The sequence below is a fragment of the Salvia splendens genome, chromosome 12 (assembly GCF_004379255.2).
Source record: "Salvia splendens isolate huo1 chromosome 12, SspV2, whole genome shotgun sequence".
NCBI lineage: Eukaryota > Viridiplantae > Streptophyta > Magnoliopsida > Lamiales > Lamiaceae > Salvia > Salvia splendens.
In genome coordinates, this window is record NC_056043.1 from 3,061,267 (window position 1) to 3,077,422 (window position 16,156).

Here is a 16,156-nt window from a genome sequence, read left to right on the forward strand (position 1 = left end):
TTGTTCCTGAGTTCGTTGCTGACTTGGAGTAGGATTTTGAGCAAGTGAATCAGAAGTTTGAGCTGGAGTGCGAGCATCTGTTGGCGGGAAATGCCTAAGGAATCTCTCGATTGAAGGACGCCGGGAAAGAATGATGTCGTACCGAGAAGCATAGCGCCGCAATGAATTCACGACTTGTTGGCAAACCGAGCTCTCCAGCGCATTGTTCCTCCGGAGTACATGATATTCCTCCCACAGTTCGTCAACTCGTTCCTGAACTTCAGAGATGGTCATTCCCCCGCGCCTGCAGATGAAATCCTCATACGCAGTCCTCTCAGCGACGGCGGTATTCAGCTCGGCCTCCAGATCTTTCTTTTCGGACTCTAAGTCCTTATTGTCGGCCTCCAGCTTCACTGAACGAGCCAAGAGTTCGTCATTCTTCACCTGGTCAGCTATGGCTCTTTTCTCAGCTTCGTCTAAAGCCGAAGAGTACAGCCGCTTCCAGTGAAGTACCTCCAGCTCCTTAAAGAGTTCAGAATATAGAGCAGCTATGTCAGTTCGGCATTTCAGATTACTGAGCAGGTAGTAAACCACAACAGGAGTAAAAGAGAGTACGAAAGGCTATACGAAGACACAAGAGCAGAAAGAAGAATTTTTTCATTCATAAGAAAAAAATTTTCTACACAAGGGCTTCAAGGCCATTTTACAAGGAAGAAACTAGACTAAGAGAAGGGAGACGAAATCATACTCCACCAGCTTCGTCTCCGCCTTCTCGGTGAGGTTCAGCTTCCTTCTCCTTGTCTGCTTCAGCTTCGGCCTCGGCCTCCCTGCTCTCCCCAGCCTGCTCGGCGCCACCGTAGCCGATCTGCTGGGCCTCCTGCTCGGCCTGCTCATCGCCGGTCTGCCGCTCATGCTGCTCGGTCTCACCCTCTCCATGGAAAATTGGAGCGGGTGAAACTGACCCTATGGAGGCAAAGATAGCCTCCATATTCTCATCGCGGTCAGCTCGGCAACTACGAACTTGGTCTGCAGAAAGCAGGACCGAGGACGAAGCAAGCTCCTCAAGCACCGGCAGACTCTGAAGCCGAGCTGCTATCTCTCGGCCGTACAGCGGCAGGATGACTTCGGGACCCTGCTCGGCTTTATCGGTCATCAGTTTCAGCAGATCACCGACAAAGGCCGAAAATTGGTTGCTCAGAAAGAGTTTCTCCGCGAAAGCACGGAGAACCTCTCCTTGGGCAACCACGGCGGCAGCATCCCTCCGTTTCGTCTGCTCTCGCTGGATGACGAGCTGGTTTTTGGCAAACTGAGCTTCATCTTGGGCCGAAATCCTAGCAGCTCTGGCTTTCTCAAAGTTTGCCTCAGCCTGCTCGGCCCGATGACAAGCAGCCGCCAACTTCCTCTGCATCTCAGCATAGTCGTTGGACGCTTTGGAGAGTTCGACGGCGACGAGCTTGGAGAGCATATCGTTCCTCTGAAAATGGAAAAAGCAAAAAGTCAACAGAGGGGCTACAAAAAATACAGAAAAAAAAAGCAAGGCCAGAAAATCAAGAAGAAAGTTCACCTCGGCGAAGTCCGTGGGCCATAAAAAGGGCTCACAGATATGTTCCGAAGGAGGCGCCAAGACCACGTCTTTCTCTGGCGCTCTTGGGGGCTTCTGGGTCTTCCCCTTCCTACTTGCCGAAGTCGACTCCGGCTTCTTTGGATCCGAAGAGGTCTTTTGTCTCTTCGGATTCTTCTCGGCATCAGACGCCGAGCTGGTGGTTTTCGGCCTCTCCGGCTCCTTGGACTCAGAGGATTGGCGACTGAGCTTATTTAGCATGTTCACTGCCGAAAAGCAAGGAAACAAGGTTAGTTTTCGCCGCTAAAAGCAGTAAAGCATAAAAAAGAAATCCTCACCCTCAGTTTCTTCGTCCGAAGACGAGATATTGAACACGAGGTCGCCCTTGACGAGCTCAGTTTCCGAGTACTGTTTCCTAATCATAGGAATCTTATTGAGCTCGCCCTCGAGCTCGGCCAACGGTTCTAACCGAGGATGAGGAATCACGGACTTCGGCCCTCTCCAGGGAAAGCCCGGAGCCGCTGTCCTATTATAAAAAAAGAAGCGGTTTTGCCATTTCGGCCATTTGGTTTTGCAGAAGGCCCTAAAAGGCTGTAAAGGGATCAAGTAAAACCAAGATCCCTTCCTTTTAAACTGGAAAAAATTAAGGATTGCCCTCAGAGACAGATCCTTATCTAGCCTACGCAGTTCGGCAGCAAAGGCCGATAAGTGCCTCCCAGAGTTCGGAGTCACCTGACCTAAAGGGAGTTGAAAAAAATCTAGCAGCTCTACAAAGGCAGGGGGAAGAGGGAAACGAAGCCCGCATTCCAAGCCGGCTTCGTAAACGGTGGCATAACCCTCCGGCGGCTCGTTAGCCCTATGATCGTCGTCGGGAACCACCGCCTTCCCCCTGGGAAGAAGATATTTTTCGTATATGGATATCACAGTATCCTTACTCAAGATGCTGTGAAAATACTCTACGGTCTTCTCCCCGGATTCTTTCCGGCTAGAAGACCCCTTATCCCCTTTCCTACCGCTACCTGACTCAGAAGAAGAAGAAGACATAGTTCTTACTCTTTGAAAGTTTGAAGAAATTCTGAAGAAACTCTTGAAAGCGGAAGGAAATTTTTACGCAACAGAGAGAGGATGCAGAAGAAGCAATAGCAAAAGTATTCAAATGATGAAGAAAGGACGTATTTATCAGATTCGGAGAAGATTTCAAAATCATCGCACCGTTTCGAATCCCACCTTTTCAGGATTCAACGGCCGGATTTTACTGTCGCATTTAATGCAGTCACGCGCAAGGCACGTCCCCTGACGTCAGCCTCCCCCGTACCTTTATCCAGAATGCCGAAGTGACTCGCTTCGCCGAAGTGATTCACTTCGCTTTTCGGGGGGGGTAGTGATGGGGTACGTACTAAACAAGCCCAATAGCAGTGACGGCCCATCAGCCCAAAGCCCAAGGAAGAGTATCAGTTCGGCATTACCAAAGAGTTCGGCCCCAGCCTACAGCTCGGTAAAAGCCGACCAATCAGTTCGGCATTACCAAAGAGTTCGGCCCCAGCCTACAGCTCGGTAAAAGCCGACCAATCAAGCTCTACTCTCAGATCGGCAAAAGCTGCTCGGCAATAGTTCAGCAGTTCGGTCTCTGTATTCGACCGAACTGGGAGATAGTGGACCCATGCAGGATCTCATGACCACTACACGATCTATTTAGTGGTGTCAAATCATGCAGGATCTCATGCGGGATAAGCGGACCAAACAAAGAGGTAGTGGACCCATGCAGGATCTCCATGACCTCCACGACATCCACAACCATCATTAGTGGTGATGCAAGTCACGATCTTAGTTCAATGTATAAATAGAACTTAGATCAGATAGACTGGGGTTAAGCTCTCGGGAGATCAAATATCAAATAGCAAGTCTGTATTGTAAGCTGTAGAAAACAGATCAAGCAATACAACTCTGCCCTCTTTTCTTCCCGTGGACGTAGATTTACCTCAGTAAATCGAACCACGTAAATCTCTGTGTCGTGATCTGTATTTTCCTGCATTCATCACCATCAAAAATTCGCCACACCATCAATTGCAAAAATCATGAACTTGTGCAGTATAATGAATTTTCAATGCTATAGAATTTCGGCGACAGCTAGAAGGTAATTTGAATTCAAGCAACTCACAAAATGACAATGTTTACACCCATTAAAAGCGACATTAATGTTTCTTAATAGTGATCAGTCTCTCGACCACATAATCCAACGTGCCATGCCAAATTCAACTTAAGAAAAAAAAATTGAACTCGTGAAACATAATCAAGGCAGAATAAATTCATGATATTAACTACCAACTTATAAATTCGACCAACTTTCGCTAAAGTTATGATTATCCCATTAATTTGCCAGTCCTTCTATAAATACCACTACTCCAAGCTAAACAATTCATTCTTTTTTTTTTCAAAAAACAAAAATCTCATATCACTTATCTTATTCTCTATTGTATTATGGAGTATTCTCTTTTTATTTTCTTAAATTTTATTCTTTTTCTGTTCAACTTAACATAATTATTTTAAATTTTATATCTGGAAGAAATACCTTCGCAATTGTGAGACATGAGGAGTATTTAATAAAACAATGGCTTTACCAAACCAAGTTTTCATGAAATTTAATACTCCCTACGTCCCTAGAGAATATGCACTTTGGGGATGACATGGGTTTAAATATCAAATTGGTAAAGTGAGGGAGATGTACAGAGAAAAAGTAATTAAAGTATTGTTAGTGGAGAATGAGTCCCACCATATTAAGAAGAAAAGACTTCCAAAATTAGAAAGTGCATATTCTTGTAGGATGGATTAAAAAGGAAAAATGCATATTCTTATGGGACGGAGGAGTATAGAGTAGATGTCGATGTGCCTATATTTATTTAAACATCAACATATGTATATCCTCCACGTGGATTTCACAATTGCAATCAACTTGATAATTAATTGTTGGAAAGAAATCAAAAGAGGTCAAATCAAAAGGAAACAAATCAAGGAAATATGGAATTGATATTGTGATTGGTAATTACCGTGTAATCGACAATTAGAATAAGGGTATATCTTTACCTTATTTTGTATAGTCCATATCCTATTTAAAGGAGTGTAAATCATGAGATAATTCAAGTTGAATGGAAATTAAACATTTCAACATGGTATCAGAGCATGGCTCAGAAAAGAATTCATCATAGCCTAAATAAACCTCTCTCGACCTAAGGCAGAATCAAGTCATGACCGAAGAAGAAACTGAAATCAAACCCAAACTCTCAGACGGCCACAAACTGAGAGTTAGCAAAAATGTTACCGTTGTCGTGAAGCTCAATGGAACGAATTATTCGTTATGGGCGCGGCTGATGAAGATCCAGATCGGGAGTAGGAGGGTACTCCGACACATCAACGACAATCCGCCACCACCCAAACCAGGGGCGGCCGATTACATGGGAGGAGACAGACTTAATTGTCTTCTCGTGGATCTTAGAAAACATCGAGACCGATATTGTTATCGATTTCGTACATCATCAAACGGCAGAAGCCTTATGGAAAAGCCTAGTCGTGACATTTGAAAGCACATCCGATCCATTTTTACTCTTTGACCTGGAGGAGAAGGCAGAGAATGTTAAGCAAGGAGAACAGAGTCTTGAGATATATTGGCGTCACTTACATGGAACGTGGATAGATGTAGATCGATGCCAAGAACAGCCGGTCACATGTTGTGACAAGGGAGTAGGCCAATTCCGGAAGTACATCAAAACCTGGCAGTTATTCAAGTTTCTAACCGGACTCAACCCGAGATACGATTAGATGAAGCGAGAAGTCCTCAAGGATCGACCGTGGCCCTCAGCCGAGGTCGCATACGGCTGGATAAAGAGGGAGACCGCCTGGCTTAAAATCATGCCGGCAACCACCGTCAAACCAGCCGGCGCGACCAACGACATCACATCATCATCGGGCAGTATCGGGGTGGACCACCGTCGCACCGAACTGGGCCGATTGAATGATATAAGGCCAGGTTGGTAGCAAAGGGGTACACTCAGACGTATGGAGTTGATTATGCCGAGACATTCTCCCCAGTTGCTAAGATGAACACAATTAAGGTCCTTTTCTCCATTGCGGCCAACAGGGAATGGCCTCTATACCAATTCGATGTCACTAATGTCTTCCTACATGGTGAACTCTAGAAACCAATCTATATGGAAGCTCCACCAAATTTCTCTGAAGACTTTGAAGGTGGAAAAGTATGCAAGCTTAAGAAAACGTTGTATGGGTTGAAACAGTCGCCTTGAGCTTGGTTTGGGAAATTTACCGAGGTGATGAAGAAGTATGGGTATAAACAGAGTAATTCTGATCACACTCTGTTTCTAAATAAAAGGGAAGGGAAGATCACATGTCTTATCATCTATGTAGATGACATGATCCTCACCGGTGATGATGAAGAAGAAATCAAGCAGTTGAGACAAAATCTTTTCTCGGAATTTGAGATGAAGGACCTTGGAATATTAAAGTATTTTCTAGGAATAGAAGTACTAAGGTCCCAATAGGGAATCTTCATAAATCAAAGGAAGTACGTTCTCGACTTGTTGGCAGAAACTGGAATGTTGGACTGCAAGCCAGCAGATACTCCTATGGTCCAGAACCATGGTTTGCAGATAGTGGAAGGAGCAGAACCCACTCATCGTACAAGATACCAACGCCTGGTTGGGAAGCTGATCTACCTGTCCCACACTAGACCTGTCATAGCGTATGCAGTCGGAGTTGTGAGTCAGTTTATGCATAGGCCTCAGGCAGCCCATTGGGAGGTAGCAATGTGGATCGTCCGGTACTTGAAGGGAACACCAGGACATGGAGTAATGTTCAAGAAGCACGGACATATGGACATATATGGATACTCAAATGCGGATTGGGCAGGAAATCCGAATGATCGAAAATCAACTGCAGGGTACTTTACATTTGTTGGTGGCAATCTGGTTACTTGGCGAAGTAAGAAACAAAAGGTGGTAGCGTTGTCAAGTGCAGAGGCAGAATTTCAAGGGATCAAAAGCGCATTAACCGAGATCCTGTGGCTAAAAAGGCTAATGACCGAGTTGGAGCTGATGCCCTTCGGACCCTGCAAGCTGTCCTGCAACAATAAGGCAGCCATCAGTATATCCGAGAACCTAGTGCAGCATGACGGACAAAACATGTTGAAGTAGATCGACACTTCATCAAAGATAACATAGAAGCAAAGGTCGCGGAACTACCTTTTGTCAGATCTGAAGATCAACTAGCTGATATTCTCACCAAGGCTGTGGACTCGAGAAATTTCCATGAAGTATTGGGCAAGTTAAGTATGGATGATCCCCTTACTTAACTTGAGGGGGAGTGTTGGAAAGAAATCAACAGAGGTCAAATCACAAGAAAACAAATCAAGTAAATATGAAATTGATATTGTGATTGGTAATTACCGTGTAATCGGCAATTAAAATCAGGGTAAATCTTTACCTTATTTTGTATAGTCCATATCCTATTTAAAGGAGTGTAAATCATGAGATAATTCAAGTTGAATGGAAATTAAACATTTCAACATTAATTAATTAGGATTATTAATCTTTAAAATCATAAACTTTAATTGAAATTTGATCATTTTCTTAAATTTAAAACATAATTGCAAAAATCATGAATAGCATAATGAATTTTCAATGATATAGAATTTCAACTACAACTAGCTAGAAGATAATTTTAACTCAAGTAACTCACTAAATGACATTAGTTACCTCCATTAAAAGCAACAACTAATGGTTTTTATATTGATCAGTTTCTCGACCACATAATACGACGTGCCACGCAAAATTCAATTTAAGAAAAAAAAATTGAACTCATGAAATTATTAATTCATGATATTAACGATCAAGTTTTAAATAGGGATAACTGCCTTAAAAGTCATCAACTTTGCCCAAATTCTGGTTTTTCCCACGACCTTTAAAATTGGCGTATAAAGTCATCAACTTTGCCCGGGTCGCTGGTATCTCCCAAATTGACCCGACTCTGTGTTTTCCGGCAACTAAGTGTCCTATGTGGCATGCCTGAATGTTGACGTGGATGGCATCGGAAAATCGTAAAACGACGTCATTTCTAACACCTAAAACGACATCGTTTCACCCTCACAATCGCTTTGCTCAACACCAAACGCTACTCTTCCCTTCTCTTCTCAACAATGGTGGCCTAATCGGGGAAATGGATGGTGCTCACGGCCACTATTTGGATACAGGCCTTCACGGGGACTAACCTCGACTTTTCGGCCTACTCTTTCGAGCTCAAGTCGGTTTTGGGGGTTTCGCAGGTCCAGCTCAACTATCTCGCCACCGCCTCCGACCTCGGCAAGGCCTTGGGCTGGTCGGCGGGTCTTGCCGTCATGTGGGTGCCGCTTTGGGCGGTAATGTTCGCTGCCGCGGTGATGGGGCACGTCGGATACGGCGCGCAATCGCTCGTCGTTGCTAAAGTGATTACGTTGTCGTATTCGGTGGTTAGTTGCTTTCTCTTTTCCCCTAATTTGATTAGGTTTTTCTTATTCAGCTCCAATTCTATATTTTCGGTTACAGTAAAATGCAATAATGCAATCTAGTATCTCGTAACATTGCAAATTCGATAGTAATTTGATTAGGTTGTGGATTGATCTGGAAATATTTGAATCCATGAAGAATTATTTGCTCCTTTGTAAATGAATTTTTTTATCACTGAATTGAAATGCCAATGTGTGTTTGTGTGTGCGTTTCTCCCCAATTTTAATCATTTTGATTGAATTGAAGCCTAAATTTCAACTGTAGGTATTTATACTTTGCTTGTTAGCTGGTTGCAGCATCTGCTGGTTCAACACAGTCTGCTTTGTTCTTTGCATCAAGAATTTCCCCTCTGCAATGCCGTTCGCGCTCTCCCTCACCGTCAGCTTCAATGGTGTAAGCGTTGCTCTATACAACCTCGTAGTGAAGTCAATCGATCGTTCCTCATCAGCTGTGTACCTTCTTGTCAACGCCTTGATCCCCCTCTTCATATCCGTTGTGGCTCTGATTCCCGTTCCTCGGGCTAAATGTGCTAGCTTTCTTCACATGCTATTTTATTTTTTAAATTTATTTTTATATTTTATTACACGGTCAATAATTGTTGACCATGTCAACCGTCACGATCCGCCACTTCAATTAAAAAGGACACGTCAGCTCACTCGTTCGCCGGAAAAACCATCATGGGAAATCGGCGACTAAATGCAAAGTTGGTGACTTCATACGCCAATTTTAAAGGTCGTGGAAAAACCGAAATTTTGGCAAAGTTGGTAACTTTTAAGACAGTTATCCCTTTTAAATACAACCAACTTTCGTTAAATTTATGACTACCCCATTAATTAATTGCCCAATCCTTCTATAAATAGCACAACTCCAAGCCTAGTACTAACTAATCCAAGCTAAACAAAAATTGCATTTTGTCGGAAAAATATTTCAGGTGAAACACAAAAAATGTGGAGGCTGAAGATTGCAGAAGGCGGCGGGCCTTATTTGTACAGCACAAACAACTACGTCGGGCGGCAAGTATGGGAGTACGACGAGAACGCCGGGACGCCAGAGGAGCGAGAGGCGCAGCTCGTCGATTTCCAGAAGGCTCGTGAAGAGTGGAGCGAGAACAGAAAGAAAGGCTTCCATTCATGCGGAGATTTGTTCCTAAGATTGCAGCTGAAGAGGGTGAGTGGAATCGATCTACTCGGGATTCCTCCGGTGAGGATCGGAGAGAATGAAGAGATTAGTTACGAAGCTGCAACAACAGCGGTCAAGAAAGCGTTGCGGGCGAACCGGGCGGTCCAAGCTAGCGACGGCCACTGGCCGACCGAGAATGCGGGCCCACTTTTCTTCACTCCTCCTTTGGTAACTTTTGATGAGTCATAGTAATATTTTTTTTACTATAGTCAAACTATAACTAATTCTTTTTTGCGATCGTTTTGTGTGATAGCTGATATCGTTGTACATAAGCGGGACGCTGAACAAAGTGATGACGCCGGCACACATAAAGGAGTTGATCCGTTACATCTACAACCATCAGGTGACTAATCATGATTAGACCAGACTTCGAGATTTAAATGATTATTACATTAACGTTACATATGTGGATTATGGTATTCTGCATTGCAGAATGAGGATGGGGGTTGGGGATTTTACATAGAAGGGCACAGTACTATGATCGGATCGGCTTTGAGCTACGTGGCGCTGAGGATACTAGGCCAGGGACCGGGTGATGGCGACGGCGCCATGGCTAGGGGAAGGAAATGGATCCTTGATCATGAAGGCGCTACAGGAATTCCCTCGTGGGGAAAGACGTATCTTTCGGTAATTATTTCTCTTTTCTTCACTCTTTCCACATATTATAATGCAGAGTTTTAGCATGAAAATGTACATTTCAGGTTCTTGGAGTATACGAATGGGACGGTTGCAACCCACTTCCCCCGGAGTTCTGGCTCTTCCCTTCAGTCTTCCCTTATCATCCCGGTATAACTATAACATAACACTAACACACATCCATCTCTTTCTTTTCCTTTTATACTAACATGGTTGCAACAAATATAATGCAGCAAAGATGTGGTGTTATTGTCGCACAACCTACATGCCAATGTCGTATCTATACGCTAGACAGTTTCACGGACCCTTAACCGACACTGTTTTAGCCATCCGTAACGAAATCCATATAAAGCCTTACGATCAGATAGACTGGAACAAGGCGCGCCACCACTGCTGCGAGGAAGATCTTTACTATCCTCACTCTAGGATCCAAGATCTTCTCTGGGACACTCTCAACTACTGCACCGAGCCATTGATGAGGCGCTGGCCGTTGAACAAGATCAGGAAGAAGGCAATGGACAAGGCCATCAAATACATGCGCTACGGTGCTGAAGAGAGCCGATACATCACCTCTGGATGCGTCGAAAAAGTACATACAATTTACATTACAAATTTATTTTTAGGCCACTCTTAAAAGACTACAAACTAATTAGGATTGGACGACATTTATATATTGCTTCCAACTTTCTTCATTCTCTGATGTGGGATGATATGATCTTGTGTTGGTTGGATGATGCAGAGTCTGCAGATGATGTGTTGGTTTGCCCACGATCCAAACTGCGATGAATTCAAGCACCACTTAGCAAGAGTGCCTGATTACATGTGGCTAGCGGAAGACGGGATGAAGATGCAGAGCTTCGGGAGCCAGCTTTGGGACAGCGTTCTCGCGACTCAAGCGATTATCTCAACCGGGATGATTGAGGAATACGGGGACTCTCTGAAGAAGGCGCATTTCTACATAAAGGAGTCTCAGGTGAAGGAGAATCCCAAGGGGGATTTCGCGGCCATGTATCGTCACTTCACCAAAGGATCATGGACTTTCTCAGATCAAGATCAGGGATGGGTTGTTTCCGACTGTACCGCTGAAGCGCTCAAGTGCTTGCTTATGTTGTCGCAAATGCCGGCTGAGATCGCAGGAGAGAAGGCTGATGCTGAGCGCGTTTATGATGGTGTCAATGTGCTACTTTATCTGCAGGTAACAAAATTAATCCCTATTTTAAATTTATATGTGTTTATGTGATATTTTTGAAGTGAATGTGTTTGTTTTTGTGTGCAGAGTCCTTTAAGCGGCGGATTTGCGATATGGGAGCCGCCAGTTCCGCAGCCGTATCTGCAGGTTTTGAACCCTTCGGAGCTCTTTGCAGACATCGTGGTTGAGTCAGAGTAAGTTGCCCGATTCTCGAATATATCATTAATTTATTTTAAATATTCTGTTTCGACTAAATATACTGCTGGGTCAGTTATTATATCTTTATGTTGTCCTGTTGGTTTAGGCATGTGGAGAACACTGCTTGTATAATCCAAGCGCTGATCTCGTTCGAGCGTTTGTATCCCGGGCATCGCGCCAAGGAGATCGAGGCCTCTGTTGCACATGCATTGAAGTTCCTGGAAGGAAGGCAATGGCCTGATGGCTCATGGTAAGCTAATTTAATCAATCCTTTCACTTCAATTTTTTTACCAAGACTTCAACGATCATATATGATATTGCAGGTATGGAAACTGGGGAATCTGCTTCTTGTACGGAACGTGCTTCGTCTTGGGAGGATTTGCTGCTGCCGGGAGGACGTATGAGAACAGCGAAGGAGTGCGAAAAGCTGTGAACTTCTACTTGACAACACAGAATGAGGAAGGTGGATGGGGAGAAAGCCTTGAGTCTTGCCCAAGCATGGTATGAATATTGGTAACATTGAATAAATAAAATCTCATTATAACATCAAAACTATGTAACTACAAATATGATGTTGTAACAGAAATACATTCCATTGGAGGGCAACCGCACGAATTTGGTTCAAACGTCGTGGGCTATGCTCGGTCTTATGTATGCCGGACAAGCAGAGAGAGATCCGAAACCTCTGCACAAAGCAGCAAAGCTGTTGATCAATGCACAAATGGATGATGGAGATTTCCCTCAAGAGGTATTTAAAACATAAACGCCTACTATATCTTAATTTGCCTTATAAATGGTTCTATTTGAATAAATTGCTGAAAAAATGGAAAAATTGACAGGACATAACAGGGGTGTACATGAAGAACTGCATGTTGCATTACGCGCAATACAGGAATATATTCCCGTTGTGGGCGTTGGGAGAGTATCGTAAACGACTCTGGTCATCGCAATGCTTTTAACTAATAGTATATCACATTATAAATACTAGTAATTGTTATAATCATATGCATATGCGTGCGTTTGTCTATAAAAGAATGGGTGAAAAATCTGTCACAGCCGTGTCAAAGAGACAAAATGTAATATTAAGCTCCAATTTCTCCAAATGTAAGTTTGTTACTGTGAATCTAGTCATTAGTCGATGAGGCAATGAGGCATGAGTTCTCGAATACAAATAATAGTTGTTATAAATATATTCATATGGAAAAAACCACTAGATTTCTACCGCTTCATTAAACTTGGTTTTTACATGAAGTTTTCATAAGATGCTTCTTATAGTGGATGGAAGATTCTTTTGGTAGTACCAACACAATTCATTTTATATGTTGAATATTATACTTTCTTCTTTAAAAATGGGGAAATCGTATATATTATCAAGACTTCAATGCCTAAAATGTCCAATTTTGTATATACAATTTTTATTAATTTATCACTACTATATACTTAAATAAGCATGGCTAATGGTCTACATAAGGAATGTATGGCTTATCCAATGAGATTAATCCAATTGTCAATAATTTGGTCATTGAAACCTGCAATTAGATACGACGTATCTGATGATTATTAATGATACTTTAACCAATAATTGCGTTACATATTTATTTATGATGCGCCAATTATTTAGACATGTTTAGAAAATTATATTTTCGAATTACTATAATTGCAATTTGTATGGCTTTTGTGGGGCTCAAAGTCAAAATTTATCATGATAAGTAAGCAGCATATATACCTCCCGGTAGATGCATGGACATTATATATTTTTATTACTCGTAAAAAGTATTACTATAATATTTTCATAATTTAATATGCTGATCGACATAATTATTGTACAATTATGCAAATACTTGTAACAGGAACAAAAAGGGAACAAGAAAAGTACTTCAAATATATGTGTCAGACAAATAGAAATTCATTGGGATAAATTTATAAAACTAATTTAAAATTTTATTTCTAACCAACTTCTTCTAATTTTAAAGGAGAATAACTACATTTTTTCTTTTTTCTTTTTTAACTAACAGTTGTTGAAGAAATACACTTTCCGTCTATTATAATAATCTATTTTTTTCCATTTCAATTCATCAAAAATTTAGTCTCACTTTTTCACTATTGATTTGTCCAGAAATAAGTCTTTTTTTCATCTCCAAAAATAGACTAGTTTTACCATATTTTATCGTTCCCTGAAATCAAACAAAGTCTAAATACTGGAAGTTTTTTAACAAACATCATTTATAAAATAGACTCCACAATCCACTAACATTCATTCCACTACCTTTTTCTCTCTCACTTTTTTTCATCCCTCTCTTACTATATCAATTGCACATTACTCGTTTACAAGTTTATCAATTTTTTATAGACGAAGGGATTATATATATATCAATTTTATATCGAAATATATGCCATAAATACAAAATGGAGTATCAAAATCAAAATCTTGATATGGAACATCATCTTCCATTATTATCTCAAGGGTAATTTTGTAAAATTAGGGTCAATTAATTTGAATAAATCTCAATACAATACTCTCAAGTTGGATGTCCTTGTCCATAAAAGTGAATCAATATCTTGACATAGACTTTCATAAATTAGATTCCACAAAAAAAAACCGAGGGATCCACCCTTTTGTAATCTAAAACATGGTTGAGATTGCGATGTCACATATTTTTATTAATTAATTCAAAAATCTGCCAAAACTCAGATCATGTGAAATCCTCACTAGTACTACTACTATTTATATCTATCAAAATTGACAGTTATAGGATTTCATAAAGAACAAAACTATAGTGTGGACGGTGCATATATGTCAATTTTATTAAATTACAATGAAAATTAATTTATCGGAATAAAATTTGGTTAGGATTGATACACATATGTCATTTTAATTATTAGCATAATTTAGTTTAGTTCTTGAATTTCACTTAGCTGAATTGATAGTTTAACGACGGAGAATGTGAGAAAGGTCAATTTGGAGTTTAAATAATGGACACAAACAAAATCCTCGAGTTTTCATCTCAAGCAATAGTACAATATTCTATCTGTCGTTTTAGAAGGGATCAGAAATGTTTGAGATTAATACAGTTCGAAGCTACTGAATAGTACTTTTATTCAACTCATGTCCAATGACAACGAGGTCTCTATAAATTGTTTTAAATTATTGGCAACAAAGAAAGAACAATTAGTTGTTTTTAATTATCAATAATTATGCGTGATAACTGGGGAGAGACTGGCCACATTTAATGCATTTAGGTCCATAAATTGCTCTAACTCTTTCAACTAAAAATAACAATTTTTTTCAACTAAAAATGACATCTACTACGATAGTAGACATTGTCTCATTCAAAATGATATACTTCTGTTTCGCATATCCTTTGTTTAGTTTCAATCAAAATAATATATTTCTAACTAATCTTAGAACTCTTTGTACAATCTTATTTAGTATTCTTTTCATTTTAGTTAGGTTGAATTATATTCATTTCTAGGATGTCACAACTAAATTGAGTCATTTCTTTGTTGACAAAAAAAATATTTAATTACTTTTACTTTATTCCAACAAAAAATTAAATATTTAATCACTTTTACTTTATTCTTCCTTCTATTTTACTCTCTTATATCTTTTTACTTTATTCTCTCTATTATTTTATTTTATCTTCCTTTAATCCATTTAACACACGTTTCCAAAAGAAATGTCTCAACTTAGTTAGAATGGGAAAAATATTAAGTTTAAGGATAAAATAAAAAGAGTATTGTTCTTTTTCTAAAATACTGGTATATCATTTGAACAAGACATTTCAAAAGGTTCAAATAAATTTAGAAAAAGAAACAAAACTCCATATATTCAATTCAAAGTGATATAGTACTATTTTGTTTTTGAAAATGCCCCACTTGAAAATACATATCTTGATTTTGATCCCCTTTCACTTCAAACACTAGATAATAACCCTTCGTCTGCATTAGGAGTCCTACTTTTAATCACAAAAATCCAGTAAAAATGTGAAGAAATGTAAGTTGAAACTTAAATGTGGTAATGACATGTAAAGACTAAAAAGGCTTCTAATGGCAATATAAGACTTGTACTAATATATAGGAAGGAGTACTACATAATATCATGTGTTAAAAAAATACTCCATTCATCAACCATTTAAAGAACCATTTCCTTTTTTTCACTTTTCATATGCAGACACTACATTCCACTAATTTTTTACAATCACAATCCAGTATAAAAACAAACTCATTCGTTTAGTAAAAACATGAACTATTGAAATGAGACAAGTTTTAATTCAAAATTGATAAAGTAAGAGAGAGAAAAAAAGACAAAAAAATGTTTCATCTCATTAGAGAGAAAGAACTTTCAGAAATAGAGAGTTTTTAATTTTAAGAAACGGAAAATGAATCACACATTCCACTTACTTTTTTCATTACTTTTCTTCACAAAGTTAAGCAATATTTTAAAACTCATGATGATCAAAATGGTTTTTCAAATAGTGTACCGGAAGTATTATTTCGAATGAGACGGACAATTTACATTTAATAAAGTACTTCCTTTGTTCCTTCTTAATTGCGGCATTTCTTTTTTACACAGAGTTTGAAAATAGTGTGTTAAATGGATGGTGAATAGAGAAGATGATGAGAGAATAAAGTAATTATTTTCTACCAAATATAGAAATGACTCAATTATCTAATAACTTCTAAAAATTGAAAAATGATAACATGAACAGATAGTAAATATAGTTGTTACTCCCTCCGTCTCGTCTCAGCTCAAATTGTATCTGTTTTATTCTCTTACTTAATTTGGTTTCTATCAACCTTAGTCATTCATTATCATTCTTCCTGAACACTTGCCAAAGTAAGATAGGACTGAGGGAGTATTATAAA

At 40.0% G+C, this 16,156-nt stretch overlaps 1 protein-coding gene across 1 annotated transcript; it reads left to right on the top strand.

Moving 5' to 3' along the window:
* The first annotated feature begins 8,992 nt into the window (after positions 1–8,992).
* Positions 8,993–12,508, top strand: LOC121759686 (dammarenediol II synthase-like). The gene is made up of 11 exons (XM_042155356.1): positions 8,993–9,435; positions 9,521–9,610; positions 9,700–9,894; positions 9,969–10,053; positions 10,137–10,492; positions 10,643–11,098; positions 11,180–11,286; positions 11,397–11,540; positions 11,614–11,791; positions 11,874–12,038; positions 12,130–12,508. The coding sequence occupies exons 1-11, from the start codon at positions 9,034–9,036 to the stop codon at positions 12,247–12,249; spliced, it is 2,298 nt and encodes a 765-aa protein (XP_042011290.1). The 5' UTR covers positions 8,993–9,033; the 3' UTR covers positions 12,250–12,508.
* The last annotated feature ends 3,648 nt before the right edge of the window (positions 12,509–16,156 follow it).